Source organism: Petaurus breviceps, unplaced genomic scaffold, assembly GCF_028583685.1.
Source record: "Petaurus breviceps papuanus isolate PSGF00001 unplaced genomic scaffold, PetGlider_PUasm1.0 216, whole genome shotgun sequence".
Classification (NCBI taxonomy): Eukaryota; Metazoa; Chordata; class Mammalia; order Diprotodontia; family Petauridae; genus Petaurus; species Petaurus breviceps.
Genome location: NW_027185867.1, coordinates 1,548,592 through 1,567,995, shown reverse-complemented (window position 1 = coordinate 1,567,995; position 19,404 = coordinate 1,548,592). Strand labels below are relative to the sequence as shown.

At 34.8% G+C, this 19,404-nt stretch overlaps 1 protein-coding gene across 1 annotated transcript in view; it reads left to right on the top strand.

The window, feature by feature from the left end:
- DBX2 (developing brain homeobox 2) overlaps positions 1 to 19,404 on the top strand; it is a 54,735-nt gene that overhangs the window by 11,674 nt on the left and 23,657 nt on the right. Inside the window, exon 2 of the mRNA XM_069094244.1 lies at positions 17,224 to 17,319. Within this exon, the coding sequence (XP_068950345.1) occupies positions 17,224 to 17,319 (96 nt within the window). The remainder of the gene's footprint in view (positions 1 to 17,223; positions 17,320 to 19,404) is intronic.

The window sequence follows — 19,404 nt, the reverse complement described above, 5'->3', positions numbered from 1 at the left end:
AAATTCTATCTGTTAGAACATGACTGGAAAATGGCTCAGCAGACCTGAAACTAGGAAGAGATATAGTGAAATCTCACCAGTAAGATTCCAGGGTTATAGGGATGGGGTATAAGCTCTGGGCAGAGGAAAATATCTTTTTTCTTTTTGATGTGCTTAAATTTAGGAATTTTAGGAGGAGATCATAAGTGCTGAATGGAATTGAAATATTTAATTGCAGAATCAAAGTTGAAAGAGACCTCAAGGCACCTAGTCAAACTGGTATTTGAACAATAACCACCTCTCCTCTAAGGTCTGATTTTACATATCTGTTAAGTGGTCATTCTACCTTTTCATAAAGACCACTTAGAGACATCTTTAATCCCATCTGTTGGTAAGCTTTTCTCTTACATCAAACCTAATTTTTTTTTGTAAGCTTCCACACACTGCTCCTGATTTTTCACTCTGGGTCCAAACCGTAAGTCTAGTCCTTTTGTATGACAGCACTTAAAAAAAATAATGTAATGGGAATGCAAATTTGGAAGATCTTCCCTGCCCCTAGGCTAAAGTGCACCTGAAGCCTGGGGTGGGAGGCTTGTTTTTCAGTAGATACTTTTTGATTGGCCAGTGGGTCCAAAAGGTTGTTACATTCTCTGAGCCAGGAGAAGGCTATATAAGCCCTGATGTGTAGCTTTGTTTTGGGGGCTCACTTTGAGAAGTGTTCTGTGATTTGATCTGTATTCTGGGAAGCCATTGTCCAGTCCCCCCCCCCCTCCCCGCTTTGAAAAACCCAGATGTTGACTGGGTATGGATGTAATGGTTTGGACATTTTGAAATCTGTCTACTTGATCTGTTTCTGTCTTGATAATTCTGCCTGTATACTTTGAAGTTTGGGGTGCTGACCTTTTTCCCCTGAACAAGGTAAATGATATATGTCTGACTGATTAAAGTAAGCTTGTTAACCCATTTTGAATTGCTTTCCTTTATCAAAGCAGATCCAAGAACCTGTATGGGCAGCAAACCCTGAGGATGTGCTTGGGGTGCTTGCTGCTACACAGCACTTAAAAAAATAACTCTCCCAAAGTCTTGTCTTCTCCAGGTTAAACATTCCCATTTGATTCTCATATAGCATGAATTGAAGATTCTTTACTATTCTGGTAGCCTTCTTTGGATACTCTCCAGATTACCAAAGTCTTTACTTAAATGTCACCCAGAACTTAACACAATATTCCAGACATGGTTTGTCCAGGAAAAAATATAGCATCTCCCTTATTCCTCTCCTAATGTAATGCAAATCAGATTATCTTTTTTTTGAACACTAAAACAAACTCTTGACTCATTGGTCTTGTTTTAAGGGGGAGAGAATATGGACTTTTGCTGATTGAAAAAAAAACAACAGAATTTAATAAACAAAAAAGCCAGATGGGAAAGGCCAGGAAATTTATTCTGAAAAAAAAAACCTGGGAAATTATCTGGTCTTTCCCATGTTGTATTTTTAAAAACTAATTTTTTTTTCTTTTCAATCAGCAAAAATCCATATCCTCTTCCCCTAAAACAGAGATAGTCAAGTAAAACAAATCTCCATATCCAAGATGTTGAGTCTCATTCTATGCATAGTCTGTGTATGTACATTTTTAAAGCTACAGTTTCATACTGGAATGAAATTAAATACTTGCAAGCCACTGAATATTTAACAAAGGAGGAAATTGACTTTGACCAAACAGCAAGGATACACAACAAAGATACAGTGATACTTAACTTCTTTGGCCTCAGTGCCCCTCATCTCCATCTGGAAACATGTCTGGTCATTTAGTCATCAAAATCTGACAACACACATGGTCTTAGGCACATACCAAGTCTGATATCAAGAAATTGCATTAGGGAAGCTGGGGCAACTCAGGTTGTATGAGGGGATGGGAACTGCATCAGGGTCAGGGAAGCTGTCAGGAAACTACTGATGCTCACAAAATCTTTATCAAATCTCTGTCAAAAGGTGGGTATCATGAATCTTTTTGAATTATGGTTGATCATTATGATGATTAGAGTTCCTAAGTCTTTCAAAAGAGTTTTTTACATTATTGTTGTCATTATAAAAAAATTATTCTCTTGGTTTTGTTCTATTCATGCTGCATCAGTTCATACTATTCTTTACAGGTTTGTTTGAAACCATCCCCTTCATTATTTCATATATCATAATAGTATGTCAGCACATTTCTATATCATAACCTATTCAGCCCTTCCCTAATCAATGTGTATATCCTTAGCTTCCAATTCTTTGTCATTCATCCAATCCAATTAACATTTATTTAACACCTGCTATGTGTCAGGCACTGTGCTAAGCTCTGGGCATACAATTAATAAAAGAAAGGATAGTCTTGCCTTCAAGGACATTACAATCTAATGGGGGAAGACAACCCACAAAAAGAAGCAAGGAAGCAGGGGGAAGAAAACAAGACTCCCTGTTGTATGGGCATCTATTTCCATGAAACCAGGCAGGCCAGCAGATGGAAAGTGGAGTGAGTTGAGAGTCCAATTTCTGCCCTCTGTAAAGAAAGGCATTGTGAAGCATTTGTAAAAAGATCTACAAATCTTTTCGTATACATTTAAAGTTTGTTTAGCTTAATATATCCTCCCTCTAAATCCCCCCTTTTCCCTTTCCATCCTGTTTCCTTGTTTTGTTTCATGAAATGTAGTTTTATACCCTGGTATGTGTATATTCTTTCTTTCTCTGACCAGTTCAGAAGAGAATGAAATTCAAGTGTCCACAACTGGCTCTTCCACCCCCTCTCTTTTTGTTATAGAGTTGTGCACTCTAATTTTGTGAGATAATTTTCCCTCTCATTTCTCCTCTCCAATGTATCCCTCGTCTTCTCTTTTTCCATTCTTCTTTTATGATCAAGACATAAAAGATCCACTTTCAGACCTATTGTATAATTAGACACCTCTGTGATCTCAATGATGATAAGGTTCAAATCATTTCCCCATGTTAGAGTATAAAGAGTTTATCCTTGTTTAGTTCCCTTATGATTGTGTGAGAAATAATTCATTTGGACCTCTACTCTATTCCAATCAGTATTAATTGGTTTGATATGATTCACAGGGGTAGTGATTATAAGTTCTGTATATTAGGCCCCAGAGCTGTGAACTGCAGGCTGTAAATTCACTTGCTTAATCATAGGAAGCTAACTAGAAGCCCTCCACCCTTGTTTTTCCTCAGCCCAGAGTGTCAGAAGTGACTCAATTACATGAAAAGTCCTCCAACCTGTTTTTGTACCTTCAGACTACTCTGTCATCTAATATCAACAAGTGACCATCTTATGATCATTTTATGACTACTTAGTCAATGGAGATGCCCCATGCTTAGCCCATCTTGAGATGACTGCTGACATACCATTTCTAGCTGATGCATAATATTTTAGCCCTCAGAGCAAGGTCTATCTACCAATGGGGTTATGTATTTTGTATAGCTCCTCTAGAGTGTTCAAATATCAAATCTGGTAATAAGACTTATAAAAAATAAGGCCCTGGAAGAAGAGGGCATCACAGATCATGAGTAAGATATGAGGACCACTTCATCAGAGGGACCAAGGACTCTTTAATGAATGCCATTGGCTCAGAGTTCTGCCTCAGTGTTTTTTTTTCTTGCAGATCAGGCTATTATAATCCCCACAATTGTTTGTTCATGTTTACCTTCTTTTATATTTTTCTTGACTCATGTGTTGGTACTTTTAAGTTACCATGTAGTTTGGATTTTTTCATCAGAAATACTTGGGAATCCTTTGTTTGATTTAAGATCCAATTTCACCCTATAGGTTAAGTTATTCTTGGTTATGATCCTATATCTTTTGCTTTCTAGAATTATCATTATTTCAAGCTCTCTTATCCTTCATAGTGCTGTATGTTAAATTGTGTGTGAACCTGACTGTAGTTCTTGGGTACTTGAGTTCTTTCTGGCTGCTTGAAGTATTTTTTCTTTAATGGAAGCTCTGGATTTTGGCTATATATGATGTCCTTGAGAGTTTTCATTTTGGGGTATCTTTCAGGCAGTGACTGGAGAATTCTCCCTCTTTCTGATTTGCCCCAGCGTTCTTAGAAATATGGTTAAGTTTCTTTCATGAATTCTTGAAATATGATGGGTAGGTTGGTTTTATTTTATTTTTTTGGTCCTGGCTTTCAGGTCGTCAACTGATTCTTAATAATCTCCTCTCTATCAGTTTGCCAAGTTATTTGTTTGCTGTGAGATTCCTTATATTTTCTTTTATTTTTTCAGTCTTTTGACTTTGTTTTAATATTTCCTGTTGTCTTGTGGAATCATTGACTTCTATTTGGTTCATTCTAATTTTCAGAGAGTTTGTTCCTTGGGCAAGGTTGTGTACTTCTTGTTTCAAGCTGCTAATTATCTTTCCAATTCTTTCTTCAATAGTTCTCTTTTCTTTTCCACTTTTTTCCTTTTAGTGCCCTCATTTTACATATAAAAACTTTTTTTTTGTTTTTACTCTTGCTTTATCTGTTCCAAAAATTGTACTCAAATTTTGGGTCTAGCGGAGATTTCTTTTGAGACTTTGATTATTGAATTTTGGAGATTTCTCTTTTCATGGGTTTGTGTCTTGAGCTTCCCTGTCATCTAATAGCTTTTAAAAAGTGGGATCCTGGGGTGGCTAGGTCGCACAGTCAACAGAGCACCAGCCTTGGAGTCAGAAGGATCTGAATTCAAATTTGACCTCAGACACTTAACACAAATACTAGCCATGCGACCTTGGGCAAGTCACTTAACCCCAATTGCCTTCCAAAAGGCAAAAAAAAAAAAAAGTGGGATCCTTTTTTGTTTGCTCATACTTCCTGACTTCAGACTTTATCAGGGTCAAGCTCTATGCACTTCTGGAGGGAAGGTCTGGAGTTGTCCTATAGTTGCTTTCTTAGCCGGATTGAGCATTTTGTTATTCTAGAATCTCAGGGACAATTCAGAGGGACCTGAAAGCTTTCAGTGCTCCCAAAGTGATGTCATTCAGGGCACAATCTGATCACTGGACTACCTCACTCCCCTCTGAGATCTATAAGTTCCAGATTTGGGTTTGATTCAGAGAAACAGGCCTATTTCCCACATTTGGAGCTTCCATACACTGCTATTTTACTCAGCCACTATCAACCATCTGGTAAAGGGTACTGGTTCAGAGTGATAGAACTGTAGTTTTCCTTTTAGTTTGGGCTTCCTGCCCTGGTTATTCCTTTGCAGGCTTTAGACTGGGCTAGAATCTAGAACTGAGATACTGCTCTATTGCTGGGATCTGAGCCACACAGCTGCTGATTGGCATTCAAAGCCCTTCATAACCGAGCCCTCTCCTACTTTTCCAATATTCTTATACTTTACTCCCCACCATGTACTTTTTGATCCAATGAGATTGGCTTCCTTGCTGTTCCGTGAACAAGAATCTCTTGGCTCCTGCCATTTTCTCTGACTCTCCCATGCCTGGAATGATCTCCCTCATCATGTCTATCTGTTGACTTCCTTGGCTTCCTTTAAGTTCCAGTTTAAAATGCCATCTTCTACAGGAAGCCTTTCCCCTTCCCTCTTAACTCTAGTGCCTTCTCTCTTTTGATTATTTCCTATTTCCTGGATATACCTTGTTTGTATATATTTGCTTATAATCTCTGCCATTAGATTGTGAGCTCTTTTTGCCTCTTTTTTTAAAATCACCTGTGCTTAGCACTGTGCCTACACATTGGATGTGTTTAATTAATGTATATTGACTGACTGGGTGAATTAAGTTGAAAAGCTTTCCAGATTCAACTCACTGACTTTGTACAAGTTTAATAAAACAATGGTGGGCAGCTGGGTATTTTCATCCCACATTTAGCTTTTCAAGACAGATGGTTGACTTTTACTATTCTTAACAGTGTTAAGGATATTGTAAAGATTGACTATCAGGAAATTAACATAATAATTACTGCTGCTTACATATTATGTATTATATATAATATTACATATTATATCACATACATTACATATAATATTACATATTATGCCATATTTATTATGTTATATTGTAAATATATTCTATTAAATTACTCCAACATAATAATAATAGTTTTCTACTTGACCAGTTATAGTTAAAGCTTATTTAACATCGTTGCACTCATTCAAACATTTTCATGTTCAAAGGATTTCATTCCTTGAAAGGTTCTTTTGGTCAATTCTCTGAAAACTGCCTCTATTTGCTCTAAAAATTAGTTTGAACCTATTTAGTTTTAGCTTTGGTATCCATTCTTTAGAAACTCAGTATAACATATTTAAATGTTTATGATCTATACAAGTAATTCTTTTTTGACATTCAAGTACCTTTAATCCAACCTCACTATTTTAATCTTTGAACGGAAATAGCTATCAGAAAGTACTTAATAACATTAGTCTATTGATGTCAAATGTAGTAAATAACATGAAAATATCTAGCTTGACAAAATTTTTGAATGAATCAACTGATTACTTTGAGAGCAAGTTAGAGCTAATTTTTTCATGTTGTTTTAAATTTGATGTTTTGACCATATCAGTCAAAACATCAAGATAAAAAAATTAAAATTCCAGTTAAATATCACTACTACTACTACTACTACTACTACTACTACTACTACTACTACTACTGCTACTGCTGCTGCTGCTGCTGCTGCTGCTACTACTGCTACTGCTACTACTACCACCTCCTTACATCTAGACAATGTGTTATTATGTTCAAACCACTTTACAAATATAACTTCATTTTAACCTCACAATGACCCTGGGAGGTAGGTGCTATTATTATACCTGGGTATTTGGCCTACATGATGACATATTGTTTTTAGAACAATTTCATTTCTCATGTACATAAGGCTAGAAATATTAAACTTTTCATTATGTCATTTTGGTATATTGTTCTATTTTCAATTTTTGGGTGTTAGTTCACAGGATTATAACTTTATTGATTGTCTAAATTGCAAAAAGTGATGAAAAAAAGTCTTAATAATTCAGGTTAAACTTAAAAATCTGTCAATCTTGTTTCTTTCTCCAGAGAACCATTTGTTAAACTTTTACCAGCACACCCCCAGATTCCCACCTCTAATTGTAGTTTTAAATTTTATTTTATGTACACCACACTTTAAATTCTTTGTTTTATTTTTTCCCATTTAGAAAAAAGTGAATGGCTTCCAAGTATTTGAAAATTCTTTATAATAAAAAAAAATCTACTTCAAGTAAATATTTTGATATTAATTCTGAGTGACTACTTTCTAGACCCAGTCAACACTACTACAATCATTAGTTTAAACATACTGGTCCTTCAGTCATGGAAAAGTGAAAGCTCTTATAAAAAATGGAATGCTTAAGAAATTAAAAAGGACTTTAGCACTAAAATAAGAGAGGCTGAGGACAAATTAGGGAAAAAGGAGTAACATAAAATGATTATGAAAAGGAAGTCAACCAATTAGAAAAAGAGATCCAAAAATGAAAACAACTCCTCAAAAATTAGAACTGACCAAGGGAAGGTAGTAGTATTATAAGGCTCTAAGAAATAATAAAACAAAATCAAAAGAATTAAATAAAAGAGAGAGAATGTGAAACATCCTATTAGTAAAACAACTGACCTGTAAAACAAATCAAGGAGAGACAATATTAGAATTGTTGGACTAGTTGAAATTGATGATCAAAAAAAGAGTATAGATATTATATTCCAATAAATTATTAGAACTAAAGGGTAAAATAGAAATTGGAAAAAGATCATCCATCATCATCTGAAAAAATCCCAAGATGAAAACTCACAGGAAAATTACAGTTAAATCTCAAAGTTTCCAATTCGAAAGACTACAAGTAACTAGGAAAAAAAAAACAATTTAAATATGGTGGAGTGACAAGATAACACAAGATTTAGCATTTTCTACATTAAAGACTGAAAGACACAGAACACAATATTCTGAAGAACAAAGGAGGTGTTTTTGCAAACAAGAATAACTTACCCAGAAAAGGTGATTGTAATCCTGTTTGGGAAAAAATGAATATTCAATGAATTAAAAGGCTTTGGGGTATTTGTGAGGAAAACACCAGAACTAAAAGGAAAATCTTACCTAAAAGAATAAAGAGAAACATAAGAAGGCAAACATGAAAGACCAATTATAAGGGATTTAATAAGATCAAACTGTTTGTTTCTTATATGGGAAAAAATTAGCTATGATTCTTAAGAACATTATCATTACTACATAGAACATTTCAGGTTGAGTTGAATATAATGGAATGATCCTTAAAAACTAAAATTGGTAGGGAGAGGTAAAATGGAACAATTATCTTAGACAAACAAGATATACGGGAAGAATTGTTACAGTGGAGGGCAGGAATTGGTGGAGGACTAGTATTCCTAGAGCATTATTCTCATCAGAACTGGCTTAAACAAGGAATAACATATACATCTAAAAGAGTATAAAAGTCTTCTTAACTTACAGAAAAATATGAAGGTGAGGGGGGAGGATTAAGGAGGGACCCAAAAGGGCATAGATAGTAAGAAATAAGAGGGTAAGGGGGGAGGATAAAGTAGGATTGTCAGAAGGGTAGCTAGATTAAGGAATAGGAATTCAAGAGAAGAGAATAATCCTGGGATTCTTAGAAGAGGTGCAAATTAGTGAGGCATTAATAAGAAGTAAACAAGACTTTTGAGGAGGGATAGGATAAAAAGAGAGGTGAGAAGGATAAAAAGTGAGAAAAAATAATGGAGGGAACTAAGCAACTAATACTTATAACTTTGAATGTGAATGGGATGAAATCACCCATAAAATAGAAAAGGATAGGAGAATGGAGCAAAACCTAGAACCCAGAAATACATTGTTTATAAGAAACACATTTAAAAATGAGAGGTACATACAGAGTGAAAATAAAAGGCTGGAGCAGCAGGAGTAGCAATCATGATCTCAGACAAAGTTAAAATTAAAAGAGACTTAATAAAAAGAAATAAACAGGGTTATTAAATTATGATAAAAGATATTGTAGATAAAAAAATAAACCTATATGTACTAAATGCTATAGCATCCAAATCTTTAAAGCAAAAAGTTAAATGAATTACAGGTGGAAATAAATAGCAAAATTTTAATAGTGGGGGACTTCAAATTTTCCCTCTCAGATCTAGATAAATCTCACAAAAAATAAATAAGAAAGAAATTAAGAGAAATAGAGTTTTAGATGATCTAGATATGTTACATATCTGGAGAGAATTAAAGGGGAATAGAAAATAATATACTTTTTCCTTGGTGGTATATGGGACCTTTACAAAAATTGACCATATATTCAGCATAAAAACTTTATAGTTAAATGCAGGAAAGCAGAAATATTAAACACATCCCTTTCAGATCATGATGCAATAAAATTATATTTAATAAGGGACCATGGAAACAGATTAAAAATTAATTGGAAACTAAATAATATAATCTTAAAGAATGACTGGATTGGGATGGCTAGGTGGTGCAGTGAATAGAGCACTGGCCCTGGAGTCAGGAGGACCTGAGTTCAAATCTGGTCTCAGATACTTAACAAAAAAACTAGCCATGTGATCTTGGACAAGTCACTTAACCCCAATTGCCCTCCCCAAAAAAAGAATGACTGAGTTAAAGAAAAAGTCATAGAAACCACAAAAAAATTTATTAAAGAGAATGATAATAATGAAACAACATGCCCCCCCCCAAAAAAAAAAACTATGGAATGCTGCAAAGACAATAATAAGATACCTTTAAATGCTTGTATCAATAAAATAGAGGAAGAGCAGAGCAATGAATTGGGTATTCAATTAAAAACTAGAAAAAATAAAAAATTCCTAATTAAATATCAAATTAGAAATTTTAAAAATTAAAGGTGAGATTAATAAAATTGATTGTAAGATAACCATTAAATTAATACAACTAGAAGTTGGTTTTATGAAAAAATCAATAATAGATAAACCGTTGGTAAATATGATGTTAAAAAAGAGAGAAGAACCCATATATACAAAAATATTTACAGCAGCTCTTTTTGTGGTGGCAAAGAATTGGAAATCAAGGGGATGCCTATAAACTGGGGAATGGCTAAACAAGTTGTGATATATGAATGTAATGGAATACTATTGTGCTATAAGAAATGAGGAACAGACAGACTTCATAATAACCTAGAGATACTTATACAAACTGATGCCGAGTGAGGAGAGCAGAACCAGAAGAACTTTACACATAATCACAGACGCATCATTGTTGTTTTTTTGCTTTTTATTTTTGGAGGGGGGAAGGTAGGGAAATTGGAGTTAAGTGACTTGCCCAAGGTCACAGGGTTAGTTTTGTGTGTGTGTGTGTGTGTGTGTGTTAAATGTTTGAGGCTGGATTTGAACTCAGGTCCTCCTAACTCCAGGGCTGGTGCTCTATTCACTGCACCACCTAGCCACCCCTAATTTCAGACACATCTTATTTTCGATGACTAACTTTGATAGACTGGGCTCCTCTCAGCAATGCAAGATTGAAAGACAACTCCAAAAGACTCATGATGGAAAGGGATATCCACACCCAGAGAAAAGAACTACAGAATCTAAATGCAGATTGAAGTAAACTACTTGCTCTCTCTCTTTTGTATTTTGTTATTTTGTTCCTTCTTTCTTATTGATCACTCCATTGGTTATAATTCTTCTTTACAACTTTACAAATGTTTAATGCAAAGGTATTTGTAGAAACTATATCAGATTGCATGCCACCATGGGGGACAGGGGGGAGGAACAAGAGGGGGAGAAAATTTGGAACTCAAGGGGCTGTGAACTGAATGTTATAAGCTAAAAGTAAATAAATACTTTTTTTAAAAAAGAGAGAGAAGAAAGTCAAATTACTAGTATAAAAAATAAAAAGAGTGAATATACCACTAATGGAGATGAAACCAAAGCCATTATTAGGAGCTATTTTGCCCAATTATATGCCAATCAATTTAAAAATTTAAGTGAAATAGAAGGATATTTTCAAAAATATTAATGCCTAGATTAATAGAAGAGGAAATAGAATAGCAAAATAAACCAGATTTAGAAAAAGAAATTGAACAATTCCTAAATGAGCTTCCTAAGAAAAAAAGCATTAGGAACAGATGAATTTACAAGTGAATTATGCCAAACATTTAAAGATCACCTAATTCTAATATTAATTAAACAATTGGGAATAATAGACAAAGAAAGAATTCTACTATAGTCCTTTTATGAAGAACAAGAACTTCTTACTTCTAACTACTATTAACATAACATCACAGCAGTAACAAATGCAACAAAAATTGTGTGACTATATCAATGGATGTAGAAAAAGCTTTTGATAAAAAATACAACATTCATTCCTGTTAAAAACAATTGAAAACACAGGAATAGATTAATTTCTCCTTAAAATGATAAGAAATATTTATTTAAAGTCAACAGCAAGCATTATTTGCAATGGAGATAAGCTAGAAACCTTCTCAATAAGATCAGGAGCAAAGCCAGGATGCTCACTAGCAACAATATTATTTTACATTCTGTTAGAAATGCTAGCAATATAGAAGTGAAATTGAAGGAATCAGAATGAGCAGTGAGTTAGTTGAAACAATAATTTTGGTAGAAAGAAGTGTGTGTGTGTGTGTGTGTGTGTGTGTGTGTGTGTGTGTGTGTAGGAACTGCCTATATTCTGTAGCATAACTATCTATCATTGTTGAAATAATAGAAATGTCACATGATAAAATTTGAGTACAAAGCTGGTTTAACTTATTCTTATATGTTTCTGAATCCCCAGGCTTTAATTTTTGTTTATAACAAATATACAATCCATATAAATTATTCCCTAAGAAGATTAGTCCTTTTAGTAGTGAATATTTTCTGCTCTTGGCCAATTAACTAAAGTTAAATCTTACCTAAATAATTGAAGATCTAGTATTAGTGATCTTACTTCTTTTATTCCTTTTTTGGGGTGGGGTGCAGAAAGGAATGGTAGTTATAAAGGTAGGGGAGAGTACATTAAAGAAACTTTGACTTTTGAAAATATGGTCAGCACTGGAAAATTAATACAGTCTGCTTTAAAAATCATATATATATGTCTAAATCACTATTGATTAGAGAAATGCAAATTAAAACAACTGAGGTACCACCTCACACCTTTCAAACTGGTTAATAAGACAGAAAAGGAAAATAATCAATGTTAGAGGGAATGTAGGATAATTGGGACACTAATGCACTGTTGGTGGAGCTATGAACTAACCCAACCACTCTACTTTTTAAAAATTTTTTAAATGCTTTATTAACTTGTGATTTACATCATTCATTTCCACCAGATTTTGAGTTATAAATTTTCTCCCCATTTTCCCCCTACCCACCACCCCAAAATAGCAGTCCCACAGGATATCCCCTCCTCTAATCTTCTCTCTCCAATATCTTCTCCCATACCCCCTTCAACTTTTCAAGTAGGGTATGTTGGATCTCTATACCCTAGTGCCTGTATATCTTATTTCCCAATTGCATGTAAAATAGTATTAATAGTGTGTGTGTGTATACATACACATACTTTTTTTAAACATTTGTTTTTTAAAACTTTGATTTCCAGATTCATTCCCTTCCTCTCTTGTCATCCACCCTTACTGGGAAGATAAGCAGTTCGGTATACAATAACATAGTAGATATATTGTAAAAGACTGACTATTTCCCGCCCTCTTTTCCCACCTCCCACTTGTTCTATTCTCTACTTTGATCCCATCCCTTTTCAAAAGTGTGTGCTTCCAACTTCCCTCCCTCCCAGCCTGCCCTTCCTTCCATCATCCCCCCTCTCATCTCCTTCCCCCCTACTCTCCTGTAGGGTGAGATACCCTATTTAGTGTGTATTTCATTCCCTCCCTGAGCCAAATTCAATGAGAATAAGGTTGACCCATTCCCTTTTGCCTTCCTATTCTTCCCCTCCATTGTAGCCATTTTCCCTTGCCTCTTCTATATGAGATAGTTTACCCAATTCTGTCTCTCCCCATCTCCTCTCATTATATTACCCTCTCACCTCTTAAGTATCACCCCTTTCTATTCAATTGGTCCTGTGCCCTCTATCTATGTATTCCTGTAGACATATATACACACATTCACATATGTATTCATATTCCCACATACCCTCTGATATATATATATATATATTTTCTATTCCCTTCAACTATTTTCATACTGAGAAAAGTTCCATAAGTTACAATTATTGTTTTTCCATATAGGAGTGTTAATAGTCCAATTTTGATAAATTCCTTATGATTTCTTTTCCCTGTTTACCTTCTCATGCTTCTCTTGCTTCTTGTATCTGAATGTCAAATTTTTTATTCAACTCTGGTTTTTTCATCAAGAATGCTTGAAAGTCCTCTATTCCACTGAATTGCCATATTTTCCCCTGAAACATGATACTCAGTTTTGCTGGGTAGGTGACTCTTGGTTTTAATCCCAGCTCCTTTGACCTCTGGAATATCATATTCCAAGCCCTTCGATCCCTCAGTGTAGAAGCTGCCAAATCCTGAGTTATCCTGATTGTGTTTCCACAATATTCAAATTGTTTCTTCCTGGCTGCTTGTAATATTCTCTCCTTGATCTGGGAATTTTGGAACCTGGCTATAATATTCCTAGGAGTTTTCTTTTTGGGATCTTTTTCAGGAGGTGATTGGTGGATTCTTTCAACCTCTTTTTTGCCTTCTGGTTCTAAAGCATCAGGGCAGTTTTCCTTGAAAATTTCTTGAAGGATGATTTCTAGGTTCTTTCTTTGATCATGGCTTTTAGGTAGTCTAATAATGTTTAAATTATCTCTCCTGAATCTATTTTCCAGATCAGTGGCTTTTCCCATGAGATATTTCACATTTCCTTCTATCCTTTCATTTGTTTGGATCTGTTTGACATCTTGATTTCTCATAAAGTCATTAGCTTCCATTTGCTCCAATCTCATTCTGAAGGAATGATTCTCCTCAGTGAGCTTTTGAGATTGTTTTTCTATCAGGCAAATTCAGCTTTTTAAGGCATTCTTCTCCTCATTGCCTTTTTGAGCCTCTTTTGCCATTCCAGTTAGTCTGTTTTTTTAAGGTATTATTTTCCTCAGTCAGGCTGTTGACTCTCATTTCATAATTTTCTTGCATAGTTCTCATTTCTCTTCCCAATTTTTCCTGCATTTCTCTTATCTGCTTCTTAAGGTCCTCTGTGGCCTGTAACCAGCTTGTATTTTCCTTTGAAGCTTTTGGTGCAGGAGTTTTACTCCACTGTCTTCCTTCTCTTCCATGCTTTGCTCCTTTTTTGTCCCCAAAATAGGAGTCTAATGTTTGATTCTTCTGTTTGCTTTGTTTCCTTTGCCTGGTCATGTTGCCACTCAACTACTTTACTTTTGGGCTTTTTGCCACAGTAGGACTTTGCTACCAGACAGGGGAGCTTCATACCAAAAGCTTGGGTTTTCTCAGCTGCTGGAGTTATTAGTTGGGTGCTCTCTCTGAAGCCTCCACATGCTCTGGCAAGCTGGTCACACACCCCAGGACCTCCACTCTAGACAGCAAACCAAGCAGGTTAAAAGCAAGAGTGATTACCCCTCATACTGGTCGCTTGGTCCCCCAACACTCTGCAGGCCAGGAGCTGAAGCTGCCACATGGCAGCAGCTGTGCTGCAGCCCTCAGGCTTCTCGCCCTGGAGGCAAAAGCCAACACACTCCCAACTACTGGGTCCCAAAGTCCACACTGCCTTGACCTTTCACTTTGTCCTTAGCATCTATGTGTTGATAATTCTGGACCACCACAGGTGCTGGTGATCTGCAGTCCCTCCAGTGTGTGTCTGGTCAGGCCTGCCCTGGGACTAAAACCTTGAAATGGATCTGGGCTTGGCTCCCAGAGTGCTGGGCTGGCTGCTTGCTGCAGGCCTGCCAGGCTGTCCTCAGTGGGAGGTTAGCTTCTTTGTGTCATTTTGTGGGTTTTATTGCTCCAAAGTTTGTTCAGAGTCCCCTTTTACATGGATTGGAGGTGGTAAAAACTGGAGCTGCAGAGAGGTCCTGTTTCTACTCCACCATCTTGACTCTACCCCCTAACCCAACCATTCTTGAAAGCAATTTGGAATTATGTCCAAAGGTATATATCTGTATATACCCATTGATCCTATAATATCACTACTAAGTCTACATCCCAAAGAGATAAAAAGCAAAATTAGGGCTAGGACCTATTTGTACAAAACTATTTAAAGCAGCTGTTTTTGGAGCATCAAAGAATTGAAAATTGAGGGGATGCTCATCAATTAAGGAATGGGTGAATACACTATGGTATAGAATTGTAATGGAATACTGTTTTGCTATAAGAAATTATGACTAGGCCAATTTCAGAAAAAAACTGGAAAGACTTATACAAACTGATGCAAAATGAAACAGGAGCAGAAACAGGAGATCATTTTACACAGTACAGCAATATTGTATAATGATCAACTGTGAATGACTTAGGTATTCTCAACAATACAATTATCCAAGACAATTCCAAAGGATTCACAATGAAAAATGCTACCCACTTTCAGAGAAAGAAGTTATGGAATCTGAATTCAGATTGAATGATTTAAGATTATTTTTCACTATATTTTTGTGGATTTTTTTGTCTTTTCTTTCACAATATGATTAATATTGAAATATGTTCTGCATGATTGCACATAAAAAAACCTATATCAGATTGTTTACTCTGTCAGGGAGGGGCAAGTGGAGAGGACAGAGAGAATTTGGAACTAAAATTTTTTTTTAATGAATGTTAAAAATTACCTTTACATGTAATTCAAAAAATAAAATAAAAATCACATATAGCACAGTTGGTACAATTTTTGCTCTTGTTGTTGGTCTATGCTAATTGTCTAGCAAGATTTCCCTAATTAGCCTTTTCAGCTAGCATGATTTGTGTTCAATTCATACAGATTTAAAGAAAAGCAAGCTTGCGCTTTTTCTGTTTTCCTCCTCTGAAAGGAAAAAAAAGTCAACCAACATTGCAACTATACTTTTAATTTTCTATGGAATGTTAATTCTGGAATTCATTGAATTGTCTGATCAGAAAGTATAAAATAATGAGCTACATTCTGCTCTTATACATATATCATCTGTCTTCATATAACTAACATAAGGGGTCTCCTTTTGGTCACCAGAATATAATTTGTGATGTTAAATCAAAATCAATGAACTTATACTTAAACCAACATTATTTTAAAGAATAGTTTCTAATAGCAATTTTTTCCTTGTACTGGCATCTTCTACTAGGCTTCATCTTCTATATGTCTACATTTGTCTCCATCTTGATCAAAATAGACATTTTATGGTTTGATTGTACAATCAGCAAACACTCATGACTGATAGTTGACAATTCTAGTCTGATATCATGTTACAAAGTACAACTTTGTTTTTTAAAGTATATGGTTTGCGTTCCATTTCATTTGACATCGTATTGGGTTGTAGGGGATTCAGCTATTGTTATATTCTGCCCAAGATGAGTGCTAGCCACTTCTTACCCTGTTTCCTTATCTATGAATGGAGGTAGAGGGATATGAATGTACAATGTGTCATTAAGAAAGGAGATTATAATTCAGTATAAATATTTCCAAAAGTAATGTTAACTTTTTTGAATCAATGGCTGAAAATGTAAAGAAATAATAGCCCAAAGTTTTAACATCAGAAGTAGATTTGCAAACTATATTTGCAAGCTATTTGGTTTGGATGTGCTTTTTCTCAAGCAAAATAGCTTTATAAATTCACAGACACTAGCATATTGCTAATGTAATAAGAAATATTTGATATGTAATTCTCATTCATTGAGCTATAAAATAATGTTATAATGTCAGTAAACATGGAATCTGGCTATATATTTTAAATAGCTTCCTATAAACACATAGCAAAATATTTTATTTTTAAAAAAAATTTTAAAATTTAAAAAGTAACAAAAAACAAATGTATTTATTTCCTGATTTTCAGGGGATTCAGAACATGTTAAATTAATAAATATGACTATATGGTTGAAGAAACATATATATACATACATACATGTTCATTATTTCATAATGTATTTAAATTCAACCTGCAAAGTCCATAAAATCTTGCTAAAATGATCTAGTAAATATATTTGGCAAATCATTTGGCTAATCATGCCTTTAATATTAAAGAATTGTTATTTGACAAGAAAAAAATGGGGTTCAGAAGGTGCTACTTAGTGTTTTTTAAGCAACTGTCATTTTGTCTAAAATAAATGTGTAACCAATGAGACTGATGTTTTATCTGCAGCTTCTTCCAAACTTTTTTTTCTGAGATCCCCACAATTCTACTCAACCTGCTGCGGTGGGTCCTGTCAGCACCCTGTGTCCCCCACTGATTTACCAAGTAAGTTTTTATGCTTCATCAGTAATGCTTGAGTTATTCTGTAAACCAAAGCAGCAGGATTTAATGTGTTCTAGAAAACTAATTGGTAATGCAATGTCAAGGAGCTAATTTCTCAGTAAAAATCACAGCAACCCTATTCAGGAGGTTTCCAAGGATTCATGGTGTGTCACAGACACACTGTGCAATTGTAAGAAATTTCTAATGGCATCAAAGTCCTGAAACTCTGCTAGCCAAGTAAAACTCCTTGATTTGGGTCTAATATTAAACATCTCTAATGAATCAGCTTGGATATTGCTGAAATGTATAGCAATAATATTCATAAATGAAATGAAAATAAAGTATAGAGAAAGCATAAGCTGGGTATATTTGATCCTCTTAAATTATGACTTAGAAAATCATGATTTATGAAAAATAATTACATTGAATAACTTTTTTTTCCCCATAAGGAATTAAAAGCTTCTCATACTTTCAAAAGAAAAAAAAATTGACAGTGACCTTTTAAGAGCTATTTTGAAGAGCATTTTTTTCCCAGTACTAGGAAAAAATACTTCAAAATGTTAAAGTAACCTTTTTTTCACATGTGAATTGCAAAAATCCTTGATTAAGTTAAATTTGATCTTGAAATGTATAGGTAAGCTAAAGTTCACTATCAGCGAATTATTGAGTTTATAATTAAGAAAGACTGGTGTTGTTTACATTATCTTTATCTTGGTATCTCAAGAAAACACGCTTACCTTTGCATCTCATCACATGCTTATATAGAATATTTTCACAAGTGACACGTGAGATCAGAGTTCAGTTTTTCTAAAGTATATTGTCACATCACATTTTAATGTAGACATACATTAATTATGAAGAGGTGTTTTATGAATATGACTGAATAGCAGTTGCTAAACAGAATGATTCTTGATAAGTGAGGCAGTAAATGCTGGCAATTTAATGAGCTGAAAGTTTCTGAACACCTATTTAAGAGGCTGACACTTTCCCACAGAGCATTTGACATGGTCCCGGCTCAGTAACAATGACAGAGAAAACCATGACCAATCATCACTTTTGCTTTACTCATCCACATGTGACCTCATCACAGTTTTTCACCGCACTGATGAACTTTAGGAACCATTTTTATATAGAAAAAAGTTTGGTAAGGGTCAGCAGCCCTTTTGTATGGTCATAAAGGAAGATTCTGTGTGCTAGTCTTTTCTCTTGTCTCACATTTCAGATGAACTTCTGGACATTTAAAGTACTTGACTGAAAAATACACAGTAAATGAAACTGACTTTTATGGACTCATTATATTTTTTTTTGCTTTTTTTTTTTGAGGGCAATTGGGGTTAAGTAACTTGCCCAAGGCCACACAGCTAGTTTTTGTATTAAGTGTCTGAGGCCAGATTTGAACTCAGGTCCTCCTTTCTCCAGGGCCGCTGCTCTATTCACTGTACCACCTACCCACCCCTTATGGATTCATTCTAGCTGGTCTTCCCATATAACCCTGCCTACCTGAAAAGAGATATAGTGGATGACCTGATTGTACACAGGGACTTAGGACCCATAATCAACTGAGGGGATTGATTATGAATCAGGATGATACATTACTATTTGGGAAATGATTTATTAATTCTCCACTTAAATAGAATATCTATAATTCAATTGGAAAAAAATTAGAAACTATTATAACCTCTTTATTTACTCCTTTAAGGTGGTCTTCCATGCAGATAAATGAAAACTGTTATAATCTTAGACTTAGAATAACATTTATCAGTATACATAAGAGTATATGAGTATCATATTTTCAAACACCCAACACAATTAAAAATGTACATGTGCACATAATGTATATAAAAGTACATATACCTCACGTGTACAGGTGATGTTATTTGAGCCATTGAGCTATTTGTACCATTTGAGGATTTTTCTATTCTGTCCTGTATTCCAATTTTCTGTCCTATATTCCTATTTTCTAAGCATATTCTGTCCTTTATTTTTGACTATTACATCTTGACTAGAGCTCATTTTTTTATCTCCCATATACTTCCTAGTCCAACTGACTTGCAGATAAAGGACAGAGAATGTTGCATATGATTTACA